General features: G+C 35.4%; 1 protein-coding gene across 35 annotated transcripts in view; it reads left to right on the top strand.

Annotated features, from left to right (window-relative positions):
* The window catches only part of EPB41 (erythrocyte membrane protein band 4.1), a 151721-nt gene that overhangs the window by 92056 nt on the left and 36089 nt on the right, over positions 1-23576 (top strand). For 9 of the 35 annotated variants that reach the window (XM_036447578.2, XM_045584945.1, XM_036447579.2 and 6 more), the window contains 9 exons: positions 346-498; positions 3038-3135; positions 6040-6212; positions 10354-10544; positions 13614-13670; positions 13836-13877; positions 15083-15145; positions 20209-20385; positions 22193-22243. In XM_036447578.2, the coding sequence (XP_036303471.1) occupies positions 346-498; positions 3038-3135; positions 6040-6212; positions 10354-10544; positions 13614-13670; positions 13836-13877; positions 15083-15145; positions 20209-20385; positions 22193-22243 (1005 nt within the window). Of the gene's footprint in view, positions 1-345; positions 499-3037; positions 3136-6039; positions 6213-10353; positions 10545-13613; positions 13671-13835; positions 13878-15082; positions 15146-20208; positions 20386-22192; positions 22244-22624; positions 23535-23576 lie in introns of those variants that run through there. The other 26 variants (XM_036447588.2, XM_036447581.2, XM_036447572.2 and 23 more) reach the window with 17 other exon arrangements.

Here is a 23576-nt window from a genome sequence, read left to right as displayed (position 1 = left end):
CCAATTTTTCACTCTTAAAACATTCTAAATATTTTCATATATAAAGCATTTTCTGTGATTTGAATTATTTTCTTGGAATAAATTACAGAAATAGAATTACTGTGTCTGATTTGGACATTTTAAAGATATTTGTGATAGGTAAAATATTGAGGGGTTTTTGTTTTTAAAGTGGTAGAGTAATAATATTTTTATTACATGGGTTATTATTGTTAGGTTAAGCTTTATTATTCATGGTATGCTTTGTAATTCTTCTTGGTTGTTGATAGCTTCAGATTCTCTAATTATAGTCAGCAGTGTGATAAGCACTTTGCTCAAAACTGAAATGCTAATGCTTCTCTTTTCCAGGACTTGGAAGGAGTGGACATCATCCTAGGTGTCTGCTCTAGTGGCCTTCTGGTTTACAAAGATAAGCTGAGAATTAACCGCTTTCCTTGGCCCAAAGTGCTGAAGATTTCTTATAAACGTAGCAGCTTTTTTATCAAGATTCGGCCTGGAGAGGTATAGAATTTGTGTTTCTTCTCAAACCTCCTCCCCCTCCCCCCTACCCCCCCATCAAACACATATCATGTCTAAAACATCTCTTTGCTTCCTGTTTTTCTTGTTCTGTTATCTAAGAGGTCTCTCTGTAGTTAATTATGCAGGAGCTGTTAGTCTCTTTTCTCAATCATTCCTGTAATGCTGCTTTTCCTCCTTGTTACTGGTTTTGTGGGCTTTTCTCTTTAGGTAAGTAAATATATCATGGCCAAAAGTGAAACTTGCATTGATAAACTTGTACCTTGTTTACTTCAGGTAAAATCTTCATGGAAAATAGTTTTAAATTGAGTAGCATGAGATTTTTAAATTGTGAAGTTTAAGTTACTCATGTTTTGTACTACCAATCTCTTACTCATTTAATTAAAATGTTTTTTTATGTGTAGTTTCTAGTAGTTACTGGGAATATATTCCAGGCTGAAGTTCTAGATTTTTAGTAGAGTTGTTTAACTTTGTGTCAGATAATTCAGTTATTAGTTGGTGGGCAAATTTCAGGATATACTAATGCTGACCAAATTTAACTTTTATATTAAATAGTCATTATGTATAGAGAAAATTGTTTAAGTAGGAATTAATTTTTTTAAAAAGCTCTACCTCCTACTCTGCCACCAAGTAAAAGACCCTGGAGAAACCTAAGACTCAACTTCTTTATCATTCAAGGTGGAAAATACCTTCTCTGTCAGGGTTGATTTGAAGATCAAATGAGAAGACGGTTGCAAAAGGTCTAAGCTGGAAAACAAACTAATGTAGAAGAGATTTTTTTTGCGTGTGTTTATATCACCATCTGCTGGTGAAAATGGCTCATTATTTGAGCATGGAAATACTGGATGTTCAACCTTAAAAATCTCATATGATCATTGAAGCATTTATTTAGTACCATAATTATTTACCTGTGCCTTTCACAGAACAATCTCTGACTTCTGTCAAAGAGTTTCAAACCAAAAGTCATTCAGTCAACATACATATTGAGGGTATCTGTTGTGCCATGCACTACTCTAGGGGCTAGGAACAGTGAATAAAAGTCCATCTTTTTTTGTGGGAAGACGCACATACACACACACACACACATTTTAATAAATTAGTTATTTGGAGTTTTTGGTTTCTTTAAATGTCAACTATATAATATACACTAAAAATGCAGAATCCTTACTTTAAGAAAGCAATCAGGAACACAGTAGGATTTCAATAAGTATACTATTATGACTATAGCAGATGATTTGGAAGTAGAATGGCTTAGTGGAAACCAAGCAATTCTGGTTATGCCACTTTATAATTGTGAAACTGAGAAGTAACTTGTCTGACCTCAGTTTTTTCATGTGTAATATTATCTAGTCATAGCATATTGGCAATAATAGGCACTAGAAATAAACATCAGTTTTCTTTCCATCTTAAAAAACATGCTTAAAGCAGGAACAAAGAGATAAGAGACTAGCAGAATATGGTTTGCTTCAAAGAGGTATCAAGATAAATTAATGATCAATTAAAGGAAAAAAGAGAAGGCAATTAATAATTCAAGAATTGGTTTGATCCAAAATCTTTCATCTTTAAAAAAAAATTTTTTTAAACCTCACCCAAGAATATTTTCCCATTGATTTTAGAGAGAGTGGAAGAGAGAGGGAAAGACAGAAATATTGATGTGAGATAAATATTGATTGGTTGTCTCCTGCATGAGCCCCGAATAGGGCCAGGGCCGGAGAGGAGCCTGCAATGCTGCAGCCAAGGTAGGTGTCCTTGACCAGAATCAAACCTGGGACTCTTAAATCCGCAGGCCGATGCTCTACCACTGAGCCAAACCGGCAAAATCTTTTTAAAAATATATATATTTTATTGATTTTTTTTTTTACAGAGGAAAGGAGAGGGATAGAGAGCCAGAAACATCGATGAGAGAGAAACATTGATCAGCTGCCTCCTGCACACTCCCTACTGGGGATGTGCCCGAAACCAAGGTACATGCCCTTGCCCGGAATCGAACCTTTGACCCTTCAGTCCACAGGCCGATGCTCTATCCACTGAGCCAAATGGGTTAGGGTAAACCAGCAAAATCTTTCATCTTTAGCTCCTATTGCTAAAATAAATAAATAAATAAATAAATAAATAAATAAAATTGCAAAATAATATTGTTTGATTGGAGGAATCATGTGCTATCTCATTCCCTGAGCATTAAGTAATCTAGTTTCCTGAGTGCAAATGACTAAGAAAGAGCCCTGTCTGGACAATCAAAAAGTAACTTAATTATGACCCAGAAAAATGTACTCTATATGTGTGTGTTTCTGAGCAAAATAAGATACATAAATAATATAAGATGCATCTCTTGGCTTCCTTGTGGAAAAAGCCACGTCGGTGAGTAAATTTCTTTTTATAAGTAGGAAAATATTTCAAATATTTTATGCCATTAGGAATGTTCTTTTTATTATTGATGACCTTTTCTGTAGCACCATATTTCTCTGGTCTTTATCACTATAGTCAAATAATCCTTTATGTACAATGTTTATTTGTGTTTTTATAGCAAGAGCAATATGAAAGTACCATCGGATTCAAACTTCCCAGTTACCGAGCAGCTAAGAAATTATGGAAAGTCTGTGTAGAGCATCACACATTTTTCAGGTATTGTTCTCACTTCAGTATTTTTCAAGGATAAATTAATTATGCAAGTTTCTGTTTTAAGTCTGCTATTAAAATTCACTTCTTTGAATGACTGGCATTCTTTTTTTATTTAGCTTAAGTAAGACCATCTTAAGCAAGACAAAATGAATACAGTCCTCCTTTGGGTTGAAAAACATGCTTCAGCATTCCCAGAGCACCTTTCTGTGAATGGTAGGAGTAGAAAAGTGAGGATATAGGAACCTGTGTTACTGGGGCCTCTGTGATCGCTCTAACTGGAGCTGAAATCAGTCCTATCAGGAGGAGGTACCCTGACTACCTCCACATGTAATTTCTCTAAGTAGTGCTTAACTACTTTCGGGGTGGGGCTTTTCACTGAAAGATGAAAGCTATGAAGCTAATCATTATCTTGGCGCTAATCAACCCAGAAAGGGAGCACAGAGAACCATCTTTGAAGCTCAAGTGTATCAGATGATCAGAGGAAAGTTTTCTTTCCTCTGGTTTTCAAGTGGCCATATCATTAACCCCCTGTCTTTATTTACCAAGCATGTTCTCTGTGTAGATACTGAAGGCACTGAGTCTATATATACTACAAGATAGTTCTAGTCTCTGTCCTGATAGAACATGCAGTCTAGCTGAGAACACAGACCTTAGACAAATTACTGTATTGAAAGGAGAGTCAGCTTGTTATTGTCAGCTTGCCTTTTTAAGAAAAGTTCTTTATTATGGATAATTGCATACATAACAACAGTAAAGAGACTAGTATAATGCATATCACCCAGCTTCAATAATTATCATCCCAAGGCCAATCTTGTTTGATCTATTATGCCACCCAATTCTTCCCACTACTTCCTAGATTATTTTGAAGTAAATCCAAGACCTCATGTCATATCATTCATAAATAAACTTGACTCGCAAATGGCTCTCAAGAGAGAGAATCATGATATCTTTTCCTTTTAGTTGTATTTTTCATATCATACTTAGTACTATAGCACAGTGGACAGGAAGAAAAGCCAGGGAAAATAACATTTAAATTCTCATTTAAAAATAAAACATGAGGATACATTTTATACACAATTAAAGAATCTTTATCACTGGCTTTAAGATTTTTGTTTATGCTTTCATCATCCTCTTCTTTAAAATCAAACCAATAAAATAGAGTTTTTAAAAAGGGTAAGGATATTTTTAAATAAGAAAAAAAAAATAAAAAGGGTAAGGAAAAGTAAAAAAAAAAAAAATTATTTTGAGTGTTTAGTATCTATGATATAGATTTCAGCTACAGCCAGTGTGTTTACTTGTAGGATAGCATATTTAAATGCATTTCATCAAAATAAGAGGCTTTATTGATATGTAATGCTTCAGTACATAAAAGTAAATCAGTATTTGCTGAATTAAATGGTCCCCAAGGAAAAAATATTTTTTATAGTATTTGATGTAATAATTTATGTTTTTATTCAGCAAACATTTATTGAGTGCCAAATTCATGCCAGGCACTATGCCAGAAGTGAAAACACAAGGTTGAAATAGTGGAAACCAGCACATAAATTGTTTCAATTCAGTGTAGTAAATACCGTGACTAAAGAGAGCACAGGGTACTGCATAAGAAGATGGGGTTCTTTCCGAGACCGGTTTGGCTCAATGGATAGAGAGTCGGCTTGGGGACTGAAGGGTCCCGGGTTCGATTCCGGTCAAGGGCATGTACCTTAGTTGCGGGCACATCCCCAGTAGGGGGTGTGCAAGAGGCAGCTGATCGATGACTCTTTCTCATTGACGTTTCTAACTCTCTATCTCTCTCCCTTCCTCTCTGTACAAAATAAAAAATAAATTAAAAAAAGATGAAATTTATTATTAAAAAAAAAAAAAGAAGATGGGGTTCTTGAGTTGAAAATACACTAAATAACCTATTAAATAGGTTATCAGGCATTAATTAAGTTTGGAGTGCATTTGACAAAATTATTCTAGTAGAGTGGAAAAGAGCTCTGATTTACAATAGCTAGATTTGGAAACAGCCTAAGTGCCCATCAGCAAAAGAGTGGGTTAGAAAACTGTGGTACATCTACATAATGGAATATTACACTACTGTATAAAAGAAGGAATTTTTACCATTTGCAACAGCATGGATGGACCTGGAGAGCATTATCCTAAGCGAAATTAGTCAGTCAGAGAAAGATAAATATCACATGATCTCACCCATTTATGGAATATAATGAACAGCATAAACTGATGAACAAAAACAGAACCAGAATCATAGAAGCATCGAATAGACTGTCCAATTTATGGGGGCGGGAAGGGGAGAAGGGGATAAAAAAACAACCAAAGGACTTCTATGCCTGCATATGAGCATAACCAATGGACACAGACGGGGAGTGGGGACTGGTGGAAGGAAGGGAGGGCATGTGCTAGGGGTTGGGGGCAGCTGGGGAGAGGTCAGTGGGGGAGAAAGGAGACTTATGTAATACATTAAGTGATAAGAAAAAGAGCTGGGGCTTTGTCTCCATTACTGCCCAGCCTCTTTACAGCTATGTGACCTTAAGCAAGTAACTTCTTTTTTGAGGTTCAGTTTCTTCTATCAATAAAATGATGACAATATTACGAGGATGTAGTGAAAATATTATAGTGTTATAAAAGGATTTTGAAAACCATAAGGTCCTTGAATTAAAATAAATGATCCCCAAGGGATATAGAGGTATAATAATATAAGATGATATTAATATGAGTAAGTTATACATATCGCTTGGAGAAATGACATAGAATTTAAATAATGATTGCTTGATTTAAAATATATCATAGTAACTATAAGGAAACCGAAAATTTTGAAACTTTTAAAATCTAGATTTTTGTCTTTAGTCTCACAGTCTCAGTAGAGTGAGATAAAATATATATGATCATTACGGTTTTTCCCCCTAGACTGACATCTACAGATACCATTCCTAAAAGCAAATTTCTTGCACTGGGATCCAAATTTCGATACAGTGGCCGAACTCAAGCTCAAACCAGACAAGCTAGTGCTCTGATTGACAGGCCAGCCCCGCACTTTGAGCGTACAGCAAGCAAACGGGCATCCCGGAGCCTTGATGGAGGTTTGTGTTGAATTTTGGTGATTTCCTATGAATCTAACTCTTTAGGGAGGGATGAAGTTATCTATGAGAGAACCAAATTAAAGAATGTCATTGGTAAAATGAAACGGATCTCACTAATTATCTAAGTCAGTGGAATCATCTTAAGAAAAGAAAAACTGAGGTTCAGAGAGAGTAGTAACTAGATCAAAGTTCCACTGATAGTAGGAGATTGAACACAACTAGAATTAGAATTCAGAACCTCACTGCAGAGTGAAACTTAATATAGTGTATTAAACTAAAGCCTTCTTGAATGTTTTTGTTTGATTCTCACCCGAAGATATGTTTCTGTTGATTTTTCTCTTTTTAGAGAGGGGGGAAGAGAGGGAGAGATATCAATTGGTTGTTTCCCGTATGCACTCCGTCTGGGGATTGAACCCACAACCTAGGCATGTGCTCTGAAGGGAATCTACAACCTTTCAGTGTATAGGACAATGCTCTAACGAACTGAACCACCAGCCCAGGTCTCTCTTGAATGTTTTTAAATAGTTATTTTTTCAACAGGAAAAGAGTCTGCCTCATTAGAGCAATCAGTTAATTATTTTTGATCATTTGTCATGTGGCAATTATATACAGAAAAAACAGTCCTATTACAGGAATCTCCAAATTTTGTTTAAATAAAATAGGGAGAAAATAAGTATGTTTCGTGATTGTATATTCTAACTGAAGATCTTTCTAAGTATCAAGGATTTGAGAGCATTACTGAAATGAAGTATCAAGCCATATTCAGTTCTTTATGCCACTAAGAAAAGGTGGCTAATAAATAAAAGTTCAGAAGTCAGAAAACAAAGTAGAGTATTGTTATATGGGTGCTCAGAGCATCTGTTTCTCTAGCTGAAGAAGTAAAACTGATTCATATCCCAGTTTATACGAGAGTGGTAAGTCACAAGGATAGCTAATAAAGACAAGGATCTTTCAACTTATATTTTTGTTGCCCTTTTTGCTTTTAAAGCCATTTCCATATATTCCTATTTAGTACCAAGAAACATTTAGGAATTCTTGTTTTGCTCATGAGGAAACTAGGGCACAAAAAGTTATATAACTTGCTAGGGTCATACAACCAGGAAGTTCATCCATTCTTCGAGTAGTGTTTGCAGTGATTCTTGCCAGGGGAATACATTCCTATCATTTTTTGGAGCTTTAAAACAAATCCCCAAGCCTGACTCTTAGATGTCTCATCTGTCTATGGTGGAACTGGACAAAAGTCCTTTTTAAGATCCACAGCTAATTCATGTGGAGTCCCTCTGGTAATGGAACCACTGATCCATTGCATATCTATTGTGTCTGTACTAGACTAGCAGAAGCTGTGCTGGTAAGTTACAGAGCTAGAACTAGAATTTAAGTTTCTTTTTACTCAATATGATGGTTTTGAGTTTTACTCTTTACTGTTATAATATAGACTTGTCTAAGTTTCTGTTGTCACAGGGGAGGAATATAATACTGGAATTAATGGGTTCATAAGATTATCACAACCAGCACTCCAGAAATGGGAAATAATTGAATTTTTCAGGTTAAGTGCTCTCTACAGATGCATCAAGGTCTTGTATTAGTTAACAAATGAATTCATTAAACTGAAGAGCCAAAGCATCTTAAAAAGTATTCACTACCTACAACACCATGAATATACTAAAAATCATTGAATTATGCACACTACCTGGGTGCTTTGTATGTTATGTGAATTATATCTCAACGACCACAGTCACTGCCATGATTCTCTGTTCTGATCCATAATTTGTAGAAGTCTTATTGAGAAGAGGAAAGAAATTTGTCTCTCCAGGGCTCCCAGGCTATATTTTTCACTTGAATTGCATATCCATGTATACATAATTAATTTTTGCTCCACATGCTCTTGAAATATTAACCCATAACAAAAGAAATACAAAGACTTAGGTATGATATTAAAAGTTATTAATAGTTAGGGTTTATAAAGTATTTTTATAGCCATTGAATATGCTTTCCCCGGCTATTCTGTGGAGTTAATATCTTCCTCATTTTACTAATGATGCAACTGTCTGCCTCTGTTTCAACTGCCAGTTTCCACACTTTTACCTACTTTTCCACATGCAGTACAGATTGCCAAGGCTAGGCCTGCTGAAGACATAAATCGTTTGGCTCTGCAATATTAGTATTGGATTAAAACCAAAAGCAAGTGGCAAAATAACACATGGTGAAAGCATGGGCTCTGTTTCTGTGATGCCAGTCAGAGTTAAATTAATTCTTTGAGAGGAGGTGTGAATACACATGTATAATGATACTTCAACACAACTGTGTGCAAAATATTTTGTCACATTCCCCTGTGTTGTTAGAATTGTCTACCATCTGCCATTGACTGGCTTAGAGTGCACATGAGAAGCAGGGACTTGTAACAGGACAGAATTTTCATTGAAAGATAAAGTATGTTATATTTCTGCTGTTATACCAGGTGTCCTCTGAGGAATGATTTCTTGCACTGGAGATCATTATAGGATTATGAGCATTTCTTTCTTGGTGTTGTCTATATGAAGTAGTTGTGAATTTTAATTTTTTATCCATTCTGATTTATAGAATTTTTTTTGTTTTACCTAATCCTTACTGTTTATAAGTCTAAATCTATCAGAAGTTAAGTTCCGTATGCTCCACTTAAGAAGGCAGAAACATGTGTAGCACAAATTGTAAAGGTTTTCATGCAAAATAATTTAAAAGTCTCAGTTCATGGAAGGATGAATTGTTATCAGAGATATTAAATCATGTAGAAACACACTGAAATCCTAGACACTGTTAGGTAAGTGAGGTTTTACTACAAAGTGTATAATGTTTTATTTTAGTCTATTTGGAAAAAGGAAGATAAAAATCATAAGAGTATAAATGATTGCTTTGAAATAATCAATCTGAAACTTAGCTGACAAATAATCAAAACCAAAACTCTGAAAAGATCAAGCTTTTTTTCATAAACCTATTTTGAATATTCTCTCTAAAAGGTTAGTTAACCTCAGCAACCTTAGCCTGTACACTCTGTATGCCAGTACCTCCTTCCACTTCTCTTCCCAGTTGTAACAACCAAAAATGTCTCCAGACATTGCCATGTGTTCTGTGGGAGGCATAAATTACTCCTGATTGAGAACTACTGGCTTAAATACATTAGAGAATAGGAGTTATAATATTGTACAAATTGATAAGATTCAAGGAGATGATGGGACAGAACTCAAAAGGTTGGAGGATATTTCTGGTGGGTTTTTTTCTGTTTGTTTGTTTTGTGTGTGTTTTTTAAGGACTAACAGCCAAAAATTTTGAATTTGTATTATTTTAATCACATGACTTATTAAAAAGGAAAGTGTTTTGTTCTAAGATTTACCCTTAAACAAGGATCAAAAGCATACATGTCTTAAAAGATCCATTTATCAAGTTATTTTGTAATCATTCCGAGGAAGCTTCATAGAAGAAATCAAGCTTATTGCTTTTTTTCTAGAATATATTTTTAGGTTCCTGAAATTACCTATAAGTAAATAGATCTTTATTTGTTTTTTAAAAAACATTTTTATTGATTTCAGAGAGGAAGGGGGAAGGAGAGAGAGAAACATCAATGATGAGAGAATTATTGATTGGCTGCCTCCTGCTCATATCCCCTATTGGGGATTGAGCTTGCAACACGGGCATGTGCTCCCACTGGGAATTGAACCATGACCTTCTTGTTCATAGATTAATGCTCAACCACTGAGCAATACCAGCCAGGCCATAGATCTTTATTCCAAAGAGACTTCATGGAAGAAATAAGATTTGGTTAAGCTCCTTCTTTCCCTACATAAACTGCATTAGTGGTTCTTGAAACAAACAGATTACTAGGTTACACAATCTTGGTAACTTTAATAAAATGAACTTTCAATTTCTTTTCTTATTTTGATGTCAGCACCTCCACCCTGACTCCTGTTATGGAACATGATCGCCTGCACATTTTAGTTTTTCTCATTGCCATCAATTACCTGGCCAAGCAGTACTATTGATTTATTTTTGTATCTTCTGTGTGATAGTTCACTGGACACTGTAGCACTCATATGGTCACCTGGTGACTTTGAAGTGGCACAGTGACTCTTGCCTTCATTTATTCTCTTTTCCTTTTCTCATGTAATAGCGGCTGTCGATTCAACAGACCGAAGTCCTCGGCCCACTTCTGCACCAGCCATTGCTCAGAGTCAGGTCACAGAAGGCAGTGTGCCAGGTGCACCTGCCAAAAAAACACAGAAGGAAACAGTGAAGGTTGAAGAGAAAAAGGAAGAAGTGCCACCTGAGCAAGCTGAGTCAGAGGCCACAGAAGTGTGGAAGGTATGTCGTAAGTTCACGTATCTGGCAAATTAACTTTCCGAGTTGACCAGGAAGGTTTTCAACGCATTAATTCTTATAGAATCCTAACAAAGTTATTCTCCTTTACTCTTTCTTCGAGAAAATATTCCATGAACCTGTAAAATGTTTTCATAGAATTATGTCATGAAGACTGTGAACTATTCAGAAGTTTTCACATGCCCCAACCTTAACTCAGCTTTATCTAAATAATAATAATAATAATAATAATAATGATAATAGTGTTTATAAAGCATGGAAGCACTGTGATCATCTGCTTTTAAAAATGTTTTACTCATCCAAAAGAATATCCATATTCCTTTTAAAGAGTAAGTGTAGTGTGATAAAAATATTGTACAATTTGATTTCCCTAAGTTGAATATGTGTGCAGCATAGTAAGAGAATATAAAGGTATTACATAAATTGCATCTATGTGGTTGTTGCTTTCCAAAAAGGGGAAGATCCAGTATGTGGGAGAGGTTATGCTACTGAGTTAATTATAGTTTTGAATTGATTGTACCCTTAGTCACCAAACCATATTGAAAAATTACCAATTTAATTAGCAGATATTCCAGGAGTAACAGTAACTGGACTGATCTTTTATGTGTTGATAAGTGGTGATGGAGTTGAGGTACTAGTTCAGATTTATTGACGTAAATACAAGTCTTTCTTTTGACAACAGAAATTAATAGACTCAGTCTTTATAAGAAAAATGATGTCTTTATATGTCTGTTTAGAAATTTAAAACTACATAAGACCTGAGTAAGTGCTCTCACTTTGGCAGATGGATTAATTCTGTACTTTTGGAATCAGTTCAACATCTAGTTTATCTGTAGAGCAGCAGGCAAGTTGGCTCTGTGTTGATGGTATTAAAAAGAAACTGTCCAATACCACACGCAGTTTTTACTGTCCTTTGCGACCAACTTGAGTCCACAGAGAAAACAAAAAACATTTGATTGACTGATGGGTGTTTGCATTTTTGTACCAGCCAAATGTGCATGACATCAGCCATCCAGTTCAATGTCAACAGTGCCTTTTTCATGTTAGGCTGCCCAGTGTAAAGTTAGGATGTCTTACCTGGCACTTCTGTTATACTAACTGGAAAATGTTGGATTACTGGAGTTGGCAAGGAAATCTTTTTGATTGACAAAGATTCCTTTGCCTATAAGCTGACGTAAGCATCTTCAAGAAAGGTTCCCTTTGCTCTTGAGACCTCAGCAGAGTAGAGAGATTGCTTTCTGGTATATGGTCCCCATTTAAGTGCCTCAAAGGGATCTTCTTGCCAATTAATTCTGTATATTATTGTTTTGAGATACTTGTGTTGAGATTAGACTGAAAACTACCTGTTATAGCCACCTATTACTATAATATAGTACAGAATTGAGGGTGACTCTAAGTTGATTTTATTTGCAGCAGTTAGAAAATAACTATGGAATTGCCTTGAGTCATATTTTTTTACTTGGGCCATATTTTTTATATAAAACAATAGCAGTAATAAAATAGTCTTGTAGCAGTGTAAATTTCACTAGCTAACACTAATTTGGTGCCAGATAGAACTCTTTGGCATCTTGAGTCATTTGACAAGATCTGTTTTGCAGATGTGTACATCTTGTCTTTTAAGGTCCTCTGTGGGGGCATACACAGAACTACTGCTGCTACTTGGCCTCCATTCTTAGACTGAAGTAGAGGCTCTCAGTTTCTGCTGTTGGATTGCTAGGAACCCAAAGCAAAAATATCATTATTCATTTACAAGTAATTGAAGCTTTACAAAATAATTAAAAATTACCATTTGCTAGACATTCACAAGTCTATGAAAATATCATTTCCACTTTATCATAAAAAACTTAAACTCAGAAAGGTGAAATAACTTGCTAATGGCCACATAGCCAGTATACTAGGATTCAGAATAGAACTGACCCAAATTGTTAATTACCCTTGGTAATTAAAAGTGCTATTATGGATATGTTTCTGATTTGACAGAGTCACAAGGTTTGGTGTTATCTTGTTCTTCAGTCAGTCCTAGAGAAAAATAGCACAATGACATTGTACACTGAAGTTATGCTGCCAAGTGTGACTAAAAATAAACCCTCTGATCGATTTGGTTCTTTAAAGAACTTAATGATGCAAAGTGACTGAGTTAACCCTTAATAAAAACAGTTTTCTAATTTTGAGATATCCAGTGCATTAGGCATTGCTCACTTTATTGTGCTTTCTCTTAATAGTCTGTCTAGTGTTTATTTATTTATACTTACTCCATTTGGGGTATATTAAATGGCTATTACTAAAGGAATTTCAAAGCTAGGCAGAAGGCCTTAGTTATTCTCTTCCTAGTATTAAAGATGAATCTTACCCATCACCAAACACATGGGCTCCAACTGCCTAGAGAGGTGATTACAGAATGTTGAATACTGCGCCTGAGCCCTGTGTTCTCATTTATAAATCAGCCTTAGTAATAATTGCATGCATCAGTAACAGTTTGGATTAAGTTTATTTTGTTGTTTTGTTGTCTAAAAACTCGGGAGTAAAACTGTCTCCTTAAATATATTGGCCAATTAACAAAATGTCTGATATTTACCTGCTTGGTGTTATATATGTGCTTTAACTGCAAAGATTTTCTTTTTGTTTCTAACTACCATGTATGTCATACATTGATATCTTCGTTTGTAAATTTGTTTTTAAATGTTATTTAAGGTACCTCTAGATCATTAAAAAGCAAAACAAAAAACATATGGCTTTTTTAAGCCTAATTATTTTTAATACGTACTTTTTTATAAATAAGTATAAATTGTTCATCAGTAAAATAATTACCTTCATTTTCTTTTTTGGTCACTTGGCTGTCCATATTACCTCTTCAGCCTTGGAAATGTGAACTAACAGATTGCCCTTGAGAGTAATGACGACCTCCCTTCCCCCCAAAGGCTTCACCATGATGATTACATATCAGCTTATTTTACAACCAGCTTACAGATGTGGCTTTTTTTTTTTTTAAACAATGCTATTCATAGGAACCAACTAACCTAAAATGTTTTTAACCACTTCATTTCTCAAATGTAGGGGGAAAAAACCCACATCGAGGTCACAGTACCCACCTCAAATGGTGACCAAACACAGGTTTGTGCCAGTAGGCCACTTGTTCCTTTCCCCCTCCCTCCTCAACTTTTATTTCTCCCCAACTCCCCTCTCCTTAAAAAAATTAAATTAAATTAAGGTTCCAACTAACTTTAATGAGCCAATATTTTATCATTTTTCTTTCTTTTTTTAATAATGGCAAAACAGAAGCTTGCAGAAAAAACTGAAGATCTGATAAGAATGAGGAAGGTTAGCCATTTTTTACTTTCACAAAATTACATTAGCATCACCCATGCTGACTTTCATAGTGCATTAAAAAGACAGTGATCCATTCTTTTCATTGATTTCTCTTAATCAGAAATTACTTTCAAGTAGAGATAGATGTATATATATATGCATATATGCGCACGCACAATACAAAAGACATTATAATCCTATACTATAATTTAAAAATTTCATTAAAATAAATTTTCCAGTATAAAAATATCTTTTGAAACACAGTAAAATAATTAGTAAAGGCCAAGCCTATCCTTTATTAAACTTTATAAAAATATTTCACAGTGGCGCCATATTCTTAAAATCATTGACAATATTTTATACATATTTATTATGGAAACCATCATAGCATTTCCCTGTACTGTTAATAACTGGGCTTGACTGCTCAGTCCCTCTTTCTTCCCAATTATAGAGTGAGATGAATCAGTTTCTACTGACTACAATATTGAATGATCATATATAAAATGCCATAGATCTTTCTTATGAAAAGTATTAGAGATGTACATACTGCATTATGACTATGTATGAAATATCAAAAAATTAAATAATGTTTTTTAAAATATACTTCTTTATTGATTTCAGAGAGGAAGAGTGAAGAAGAGAGAGATAGGAACATCAATGATGAGAGAGAATCATTGATGGCTGCCTCCTGCACATCCCCTTTTGGGGGTCAAGTCCGCAACCCAGGCATATGCCCTTGGCCGGAATCGAACCTGGGACCCTTCAGTCCACAGGCCAGTGCTCCATCCATTGAGCCAAATAGGTTAGGGCTAAATAATGTTTTAAAGTATTTATCTACTCCAGAGATACAGGAAGGAACATGGAGTTTTAAAGCTTCTTAAAATCATGTGTTAAGATAACCCCTCAAACAGCTCAATTTCAAAAATGAACATAAAACATCTTACAATATAAGAAGCCAATGAAGCCAGGAGCACTGTCTGTTTAAATAACATCATCACATTCTTCCATCGTTCATGAACAAGGTCATCCATTTCCCAGTGGTAATGGTGTTCTCTGTGTGTCCTTGTGGTTCTGTGACCATTTCATGTTGGCTTTGCTGCGCTGTGGACATTTAATTTTAAACAATTTTTGATTTGCCAATTTGCAGTTTTTCCCCCGCAAGAACAATGTTTTAATTTTTTATGCTTTTCTGTTTTCCCCCTCTTTCATTTTCACAGAAAAAGAGAGAGAGACTAGATGGTGAAAACATTTATATCAGACATAGCAATTTAATGTTGGAGGTTTGTATGAACTTGAAGCTTATTTCATTTGGTTGCCTGTAACCTTCTGCATTCTTTGCTGATGCCCCTTTCTTCTTTCTGTGCTGCGTTTGGTTTTGCATGCCATTGCATGGGAGAACTTTAGGTTTAAAATGCTTTTGCATGTTGGTAAACATGAAGATATGTAACCGTCTCACCTGATTCTTTTTAGTTTCCATCTCTCATACTTATCTAAAAAATATATGATTGGGACTTCCTTTGCCTCTTGTGGTTCCATTGTTTTACCCACTTTTAGAAAATTCTGCATCTCTGTTAAAAAAAAATTCATTGAATTTTCGAAGAGTATAAAACTACTACATATCCCAAGCATCACTTTTTTTTTTTTTTTATGTTCTGAAATGAGTTTGGGAAAGTAAGAGAAATTACCACAATTTAAAATGGGCTTAAAATTTTGGAGATACCAAAAAAATTATGGAAGGACAGTCAGAGGGAAAGAAAAATAAGACACGGAAAGGAAAGAAGGGATTCTAGAATTTAATGAGTAGTTAGTATGACCTAAGATGGTTTAATCATAAAAACTGTTATGTGGGTATGAGATTAGTATTTTAAAGATGAGAACATTGAAGCTTAGAGAAATTAAGTAATTTCCCTATAGTCATAGAACTAGTAAATTGGTAAAGCAAGGTTTGAGGTAGGGCCTGTCTAACTCGATTACACTACTTTTCCCCCTACTAAGAAATAGCAACATACCGTCGACTATAGCAATGGTAAGGTCATTTTCCCATTTCAGTCAACATTGGTGAGAATTTTATCAGAGTTATGTTGCATACTTCATCTAGTTTTGGGCTCCATATTGGATAGGGATACAAAGTTAATTATAAGATTTGGGGAACTCTGAACAAAAATTAAGGAAATGAATTATTCTGTGTGGAGAAAAAACTGAGGCTATGTTAGTTTACACATAAAAAAACTCATATAGGGAGGGGGGGAAAATAAAAATAAAACTCATATAAAAGTTGATGACCAAATTATTTTACAACTTAACAGGGTGAAAAGAAACAACCACCAACTCTGATATCAGGGATTTAACTTAGCTGTAAAGGAAATATAAATATACAGGAAGATGATGAACATGGTTTCAGCCTTCAGAAAGCTTACAGGGTGAGGAAGTGGAGAGCAGAGAAAAAAATAAGTAAACAAATAGTAATAAAATGGTTACACGTTGTTATAAAACGATGAAAGAAATAAACCATATCTGTGCTAATAAAAGGATCTACTGTGAATAAGATGGATAGGAAAGTTCTCTCTCTGAAGAGAACATTTTAGCTGAGACCTGAAAGATGAACATGTATTAAATGTGGTCAGTAATTAATCTGAAAGATTAAAGAAACTTTTTAGGATAGATTCCTGATTTAATGGTCTCTAATAATTAAGCTCATCTTATTCTTTGTCAAAACTTAAATTTTGAGTGTCTGCTAAGTATAAGGTAGTTTAATGAAAGTAACACAAGTTATGGCCAGCCTTCATTGATCATGTACTATGTAATGGGCACAATATCAAGTGCTCTACATACATTTACCTCATGTAGCATGAGGTTTTCCAAGGCTAGACCCTAGGATATTTCAAGCATGGCAACTAGATCTCTTTGCTTTAGCCCATGACTGAAACTAGACCTGAATGGTTCCTCTTCTGAGATTAGGAAAAATAACTAATATCAGTTGATCTCCTTGAACTCAGCAATAGAATGTCTCCTAATTCCAAACATGCCGATTTCTTGGCTTCCTCTTAACTGGAACCTGCAGTACCAATCATATATTTGTCATTTGTTTCATGAGGTGTGTTATGGCTTCTGAGACTCATAAAGTCCCTGTGTGTGGTGTGTTTTTCCCCAGCATTTCATTGACAGCCATGAGAGGGGATTTCTAATAAGTGTGTGTTTGAAAATTAAAACTACTAACTACCTTTTGAGAATATTTTATATTTAATAAAATGTTTGGTTTGATTGCTGCTAAAATTAAAATATGATAGGCATCAAAAAGTGTCTAACCTGAAAACGGCTGAAGTAATTTGGCTAACCATCACTCTCTAGTTATTGTAAAAGTTTGGGTGTTTTTTTTTTTTCTTCTAAGGAAATTCTCTCAAGTTATCTGTCACTCTAGCAGTTTGGTGTGTTTTTTTTAAGCATCCCTCCTCCCTCTACTCCTACCCCACCCCCACTAATGCTTTGTTCTGGCACAAATAAGGTTGGGTTAATTTTTAGATGTACCACCTCCTACTCCTCCATCTCCCAGAGGGAACCTGAAGCAAGTGTCTGTGACAAATTCTATTTGGAGCAGGTCCCTTTGAGCTCTTAATTTTACTCTGTGCCCCTACAGCTTCCAACAGAGCAAGCTAAGAAGGATGGAGAAAGCTCCCCCAGAAGCTACTGATGTTATTGAAACATTTATTTTCTTAGGTTCCAAGCTAGAGAAAAGCTAGGCAAGAAGAGTAACAATCTCAGGTGTTAAAACCTAGAGAGTCATGGTTTTACCTTAGTGTATCTTGCTCATTTATATTTTGCTCCATTCATTCTTTTAACTCTCTCCAAAATGTTCTTGGCCCAAGCAGATTTAATTTCCAGGCGGCAGCTGGGTCACAGGTCCTTACATGACTGGTGGGTCTCAGATGCTCAGCCTACTACTGAGCTTGTTCATGCCTTTTCTTTAGCTAGTAAACATGTTTTTCTTGCTCTCACATAGAACAAAAGTGCAAACTGTTGTTTCCCCATAGTGCAGCCCATGTTCATGAGCTGTACTGGCACTTCATCTCAGAAAGCAAGAGGTACTCTTATGGGGGAGCTACAGGATTGCCCTTTTGGGGTTAGTTTTCTCTTTGAATGACCTCAAATCAAATATACGTGGTTCATTCTTGCAAAAATAAAGAGCATAGAATACTAACTGAACTCTCTGAATGAATATCTCCAGAATCAAAATAGTGTCCTGTGCCTTACTGATTCTTTTTTCCTAAGCTGTTTTTGTTATTTTCCCTTTGACATTGCATTTGAAAAATATCTAATTTAGTTGAAGCCTAAATTGCTGCAGAAAAAAAAAACTTTTAAAACAAATTTCTATTTCAATGAGTTCCAATTTTTTTCCCCCAAATGAGGCTGTTCCCCACAAGAGTAAAAAAATAAAAATAAAAATAAAAAAAATCCCAAAATTCACATGGCGTATTAGGAGATATATTTAGTGTTATGCTTTTCTTGGATACAGAGCTGCCTTGATATAACAAACACAGAATTTTCAGCAGTCATCAAGTGACAGGCTCCCACATATTTTGATCTCAAGTATAAATCTTTTGAGTTTTTTCAGAGAAGTAATTTGGACAAAGAACATTTGAGTTTTTGTATGCAAGTTGTAATTTCTCAGGTTATTTCTATCCAAATCTCCCTTTTGAAAGTTGTTATATACCTCCCATTACATAAACCTAAATCTCATTATTACAAGCTTTACTAACCTTAGTTTTGATAATTTCTCACTGGAATATACCTTCTAAGTGCCTACCCCTAGTTGTCCAGTATATGTATCTGTTGGGACAGCTGAGGTATTTTAAATAGCCAAGGAAGTATATAAATTATTTTATGAACTCTTGTTAAATCACTCCCAATTTATTGATGTGTAGTATAAGAAGGCCACTATTTTTAAATATATATATTTTATTGATTTTTTACTGAGAGGAAGTGAGAGGGATAGAGAGTTAGAAACATCGATGAGAGAATCATCGATTAGCTGCCTCTTGCACACCCCCTACTGGGGATGTGCCTGCAACTAAGGTACATGCCCTTGACCGGAATCGAACCCAGGACGTTTCAGTCCGCAGGCCGACGCTCTATCCACTGAGCCAAACCGGTTTCGGCAAGGCCCCTACTTTTAATTGTACTAAGGCAGCGGTCAGCCAACCGCAGCTCACGAGCCACATGCAGCTCTTTGGCCCCTTGAGTGTGGCTTGGCGTTAGAACCACTTCTTCAAAATAGGCTCGCCCAGGCCGAAAACTGACTGCTGCGAGTGGCCACGACGTTTTAATCGCATTGTTCGCGCGCGCCCGCACGTAGTATTTCGTGGAAGAGCCACACTCAAGGGGCCAGAGAGCCGCATGTGGCTCGTGAGCCGCAGTTTGCTGACCACTGTACTAAGGAAGAAGTGAAGCTGTTAGAGGTTGGAAAGCAGAGGCCTTTGAGTTTGTATAAATAGTATTGGCAAAGAAAAAAAGCCATTATATGACATATACCCCTGAGTAAATAGTCAGAGATAGTAACCACTTGCTCTGGAGGCTTGAGCCTGGAATTTCAGTAACTTTTTTTTTTTTTTTTTTTTAAATCTTGGAGCCAATCACTTTCTCACAGAGGGATAGTCTTTTTCTTTTAATTATAGTTTATATACAATATTATATTAGTTTTAGGTGTATAACATAGAGAATCAACATTTATATATTAGTAATAAATTCTTATATCAAGAATGGACTATTCTTGTTAACTAAAAACCAACAACAGCCACTAAATAATAGGGAAGCAAAACTACCTCTAGGTAAAAATAGAGAATATTGTACAGTTGCAACTCACCAATGCAAGGCAGCCAGTGATGGAAACTGAATCTTTCACCATGTCCTTCACTGAACAGTTTCTCCTTGTCTTTTGCTATCTCCATCCTGCCTGAGCTGAGCCTAAATCAGTTTCTATCAAGCTGAGGCTAATTGAGTTGTGTGGTTACCTTCTTGGGATGAGGAGTTGGAGATCAAGCACTGTGTCATAATTGGAAGAGAGTTGTAAAATTGAGTGAGTTTCTAATGGCTCATATAACTGCTAAAAGCTATGGGGTTTTGATGCTTCACTGCTTCCAAGAAAAGCACCTTGTTGGGGGGGGGGAAAGGCAAGCAATTATGCCGTGTTGTATATTTACAATTTGAATGCAATTTATGGGTTAGTTATATCTATCCCTGGATGTGGTGTGTTTTCTGCCAGTGCCCATAAGCTGTGATGGGCTTCCCTTGTATGTTTTTTTTTTCTCTGAGTACTTATTGTTTTGCATCTTTGCCCTTCCAACTATAGGATTTAGACAAAAGTCAAGAAGAGATAAAAAAACATCATGCCAGCATCAGTGAACTGAAAAAGAACTTCATGGAATCTGTACCTGAACCACGGCCTAGTGAGTGGGATAAACGCTTATCCACTCACTCCCCATTCCGAACACTTAACATCAATGGCCAAATCCCGACAGGAGAAGGAGTGAGTACTTTATTCAAGTGACCAATTATGAGAATTAGTGAAATAATTGTTTTTTATATTCATATTCTGTAACTGAGAGAAAGTTTAGAGCTGAAGTTTAGCTTTGGTATCTCACAAGTTCATTACAGCTTTTAAGTCATTCATAATCAAACACTTGTTAATTTTTAAGTAATTTGGACTACCCAGTCTAATTAAGGGAGCCACTTAGAGCTACCAGTAGATGATTAGGGTCTGAGAACTCTCTCTGTAGCTGCATATGTGTTTACAAATTGACCATAAGCCAATGGAACTTTATGTTCAAACTGTGCCTTCAGGGACCAGAGAGTACACTAAATTTAGGAAGGTCAAATTTAGAAAGGAATAAGCATTCTTTAAAAACTTTATTTGAACATTTGAATAACTTAGAAATGTCTGGAATGGTTGGCCACAATTATATAATAAACCTAGGAGGCCCCTAAGCCAGCGAATGCAGAATACCAAGTATCAAATGATTGTATTTCGATTTTAGAAAAACTGTTGATGATTTATTTTATTTTTATGAGAAACATCAAACTTTTAATACACTGCTTTATAACATAGTCACAATTAGAAGAACCAGAGATATTTTCTAGGAGCTATTCTTTTTCGTTATTGTTGTCATTCCTATTGTAGAAATTCTAGACCCAAATAAATGAATCTGTGTAATGAAAATGTCTAAAAGTTACTTTGAGCATATATTCAAAAATTCTTTACTTAATCTTTAGCCTGCGGGGCTACTATTTATAAAATAGTCACAATGACTTGCTGAGTGACTGTAATGATTTTTAAATTACACGCTTGTTTCCACCCTTTCCCCCAAAGCAATAGCAATTCTAGTTAAGAAAGGCAAAGTGGTAAGATATGTACACATATAACACCTTAATAAAAAATGAAAAGAAAAAAAGATAAAGTGATATTTTAATAATTTTTTTAAAATTCTTTTATATTCAGAATTTAGGATAAACTGTCCAACTTACTTAGTTTCTGGAACTGGAGAAGATAGTAAAAGTTAGTTTACAAAGGATACTTTCTATATTTCTCAAAATGTGATTAAAATTGGCTAGTGATTTTTCTAAATGGAGTCAAACCAGTTTCACTGAGTAAGGGTGGAAAAATCCTGAACATGGGCAGCTTAGTAGAGTTACCAGGATGTAGGATGCAGTTCCTGTTCACTGTCTTCTCGGCCTCCATGCCCCGATATACATGGACATAGTTTGGTATTCTAAATCTAGCAAATGTCCTCTGAACTGACTTTTTTCTCGTGGACAAGATGCTTTTCTATCTTGCCTGGTAACTGCATATTTTCCAGAAGTTTTCTTTTTGACTTTGTGCAAATAATAAAAGATGCTCAACTACTTTGGAAAAAGTAAACCATATTCTCTTGGTTGAAGTTTGGTAAATTTGAATCCGTCTCCATTTCCAGAAAGTATCTTATACCTTAATAGAAGCCCTTCAGAAACCATCTCAGGACTGGTTTGGGGAATGGCTATGTCATTCTGTAGACTTTAAAGAAGTAACTCTTTATAAATTAAATTACATAATTGGGGATAGTTTTGTGAAACTTTAGCTCTATGTTTATATATATTATCCATCTAAATGAATAATGGAATAAATAAGAACTGTACTGTGATAACCTTTTATATAGGATGACTCCATTTTCTGGCATATCTTACTTTTTCTATAATAATTAGGACAATATTTCTGTTTTCTGGGGATACCTCTTCCACCTTTGACAGCATTGTTGTTGCATTGCAAAGCAACTGAATTTTTATAATTTGTGTGTGACCAGGTGAAGAAAACCTCTATCCTTCCCTCGGAAAGAAAGGTTGGTGGGCCAGAGGTAAAGCTGCTGTTACTTGTGCTTCTCAATCACAATTTGCTCTTGTCATGGCACTAAGCAGATAATGCCCCAGAACTGAACAGCAGCTGCTGAGTAATTTTTTTCTTCTTTTGGCTATACTAGTAAATTCACACCCACCACCTTTTGACCTAACACATAACACTTCCACTGCTGCACCTTTTGCAGCTTTCAAATTGCTTATGTTGGCGCATGGCTGTTGAAAAGCTGCATGCAGATGTAAATATGTATTCAGAGAGAAAATGAATTTAATTGTACCCTATTCTTTTTATGTTGTCTTTCTTCTCCCTTTGTTTTTCTGTTAAAAATCATTTTTATAATTTTGCATCCTTTCTTTTCCTTTTTTCTTTTTTTGCTGACCAGTCCCCCAGCTACTTTCTCCCTGATACATATCGCTTAGGGGTGTGCAAAGAACCAGTGTCGCCCTTCCAAACTGATCCGAGGAGGCTGGCTCAACTGAGAGAACTTAGAGCCAAGTTTTTCCTTTCATAGATAACATCTATTTTGACTGGATGGCAGAGTACAGAAATCTGGGCGGTGGGGTGGGGGTGTTTGAGAAAAACTTAACAATTGGACAATTGTAAAAAACAAACAAACTAACTTTCCTTAAAAGTATCAAAAGTATTTGTCTAATGTGATGTCTAAACCTTTGTGGTGGTCATTATTATTTATTTTTAATCATAATTTTAAGAGAGAGGGGAAGGTAGTTTATAATTGTTAAAATTTTGGGGGTTTGGGTTGGGGTTTTTTTGTGGGGTTGTTTTTTGTTTTGTTTTGTTTTTTGATAGACCTTGGAGGCACATATAAAATTTTATACTTTTTTTCTTTGCAATCTTTAAAATATATAAGATTAAGGTTTTTATTCCCTTGAGCAAAAGCTAATTGCCATATTGGATGAACTGTTTGTTTTTAAAATCTATATGAGGAAATATGAGGATAACTTTATATTCTGCCATTCTATTTGTAATAAAGGTAACTTTTCTGATGGCAAGAAGAATGCTTCATTATTGGTTTTGCCCAATTGACCTAAGAAAAATTGACAGCACCAAAACAATGAAAAGTGACCCAAAATTCTTATGTGAATATCCTCAAAGGAGGAATAAATGCTAAGGAAGTCCAGTGATTCCTTGAATTGTCAGGACTTCTAGTGTTCAAAAAAGTTATCTTTGAGTATTGTGCTGTAAAAACTTTGCCAGGATAAGTTGCCAAAGTAAAATAGAGTGTCCAAAAGATCTTCCCAAATCCTTTGCACATCCCCAAGTATCATTTTTAAGCATTTTCCATCTGTCATTTTGTTCATCTTTCTCTGTCTTTC

This window comes from Pipistrellus kuhlii, unplaced genomic scaffold (assembly GCF_014108245.1).
Source record: "Pipistrellus kuhlii isolate mPipKuh1 unplaced genomic scaffold, mPipKuh1.p scaffold_m20_p_2, whole genome shotgun sequence".
NCBI classification, from domain to species: domain Eukaryota; kingdom Metazoa; phylum Chordata; class Mammalia; order Chiroptera; family Vespertilionidae; genus Pipistrellus; species Pipistrellus kuhlii.
The sequence above is the reverse complement of the archived record's forward strand: the minus strand, read 5'-3'. Positions and strand labels throughout refer to the sequence as shown.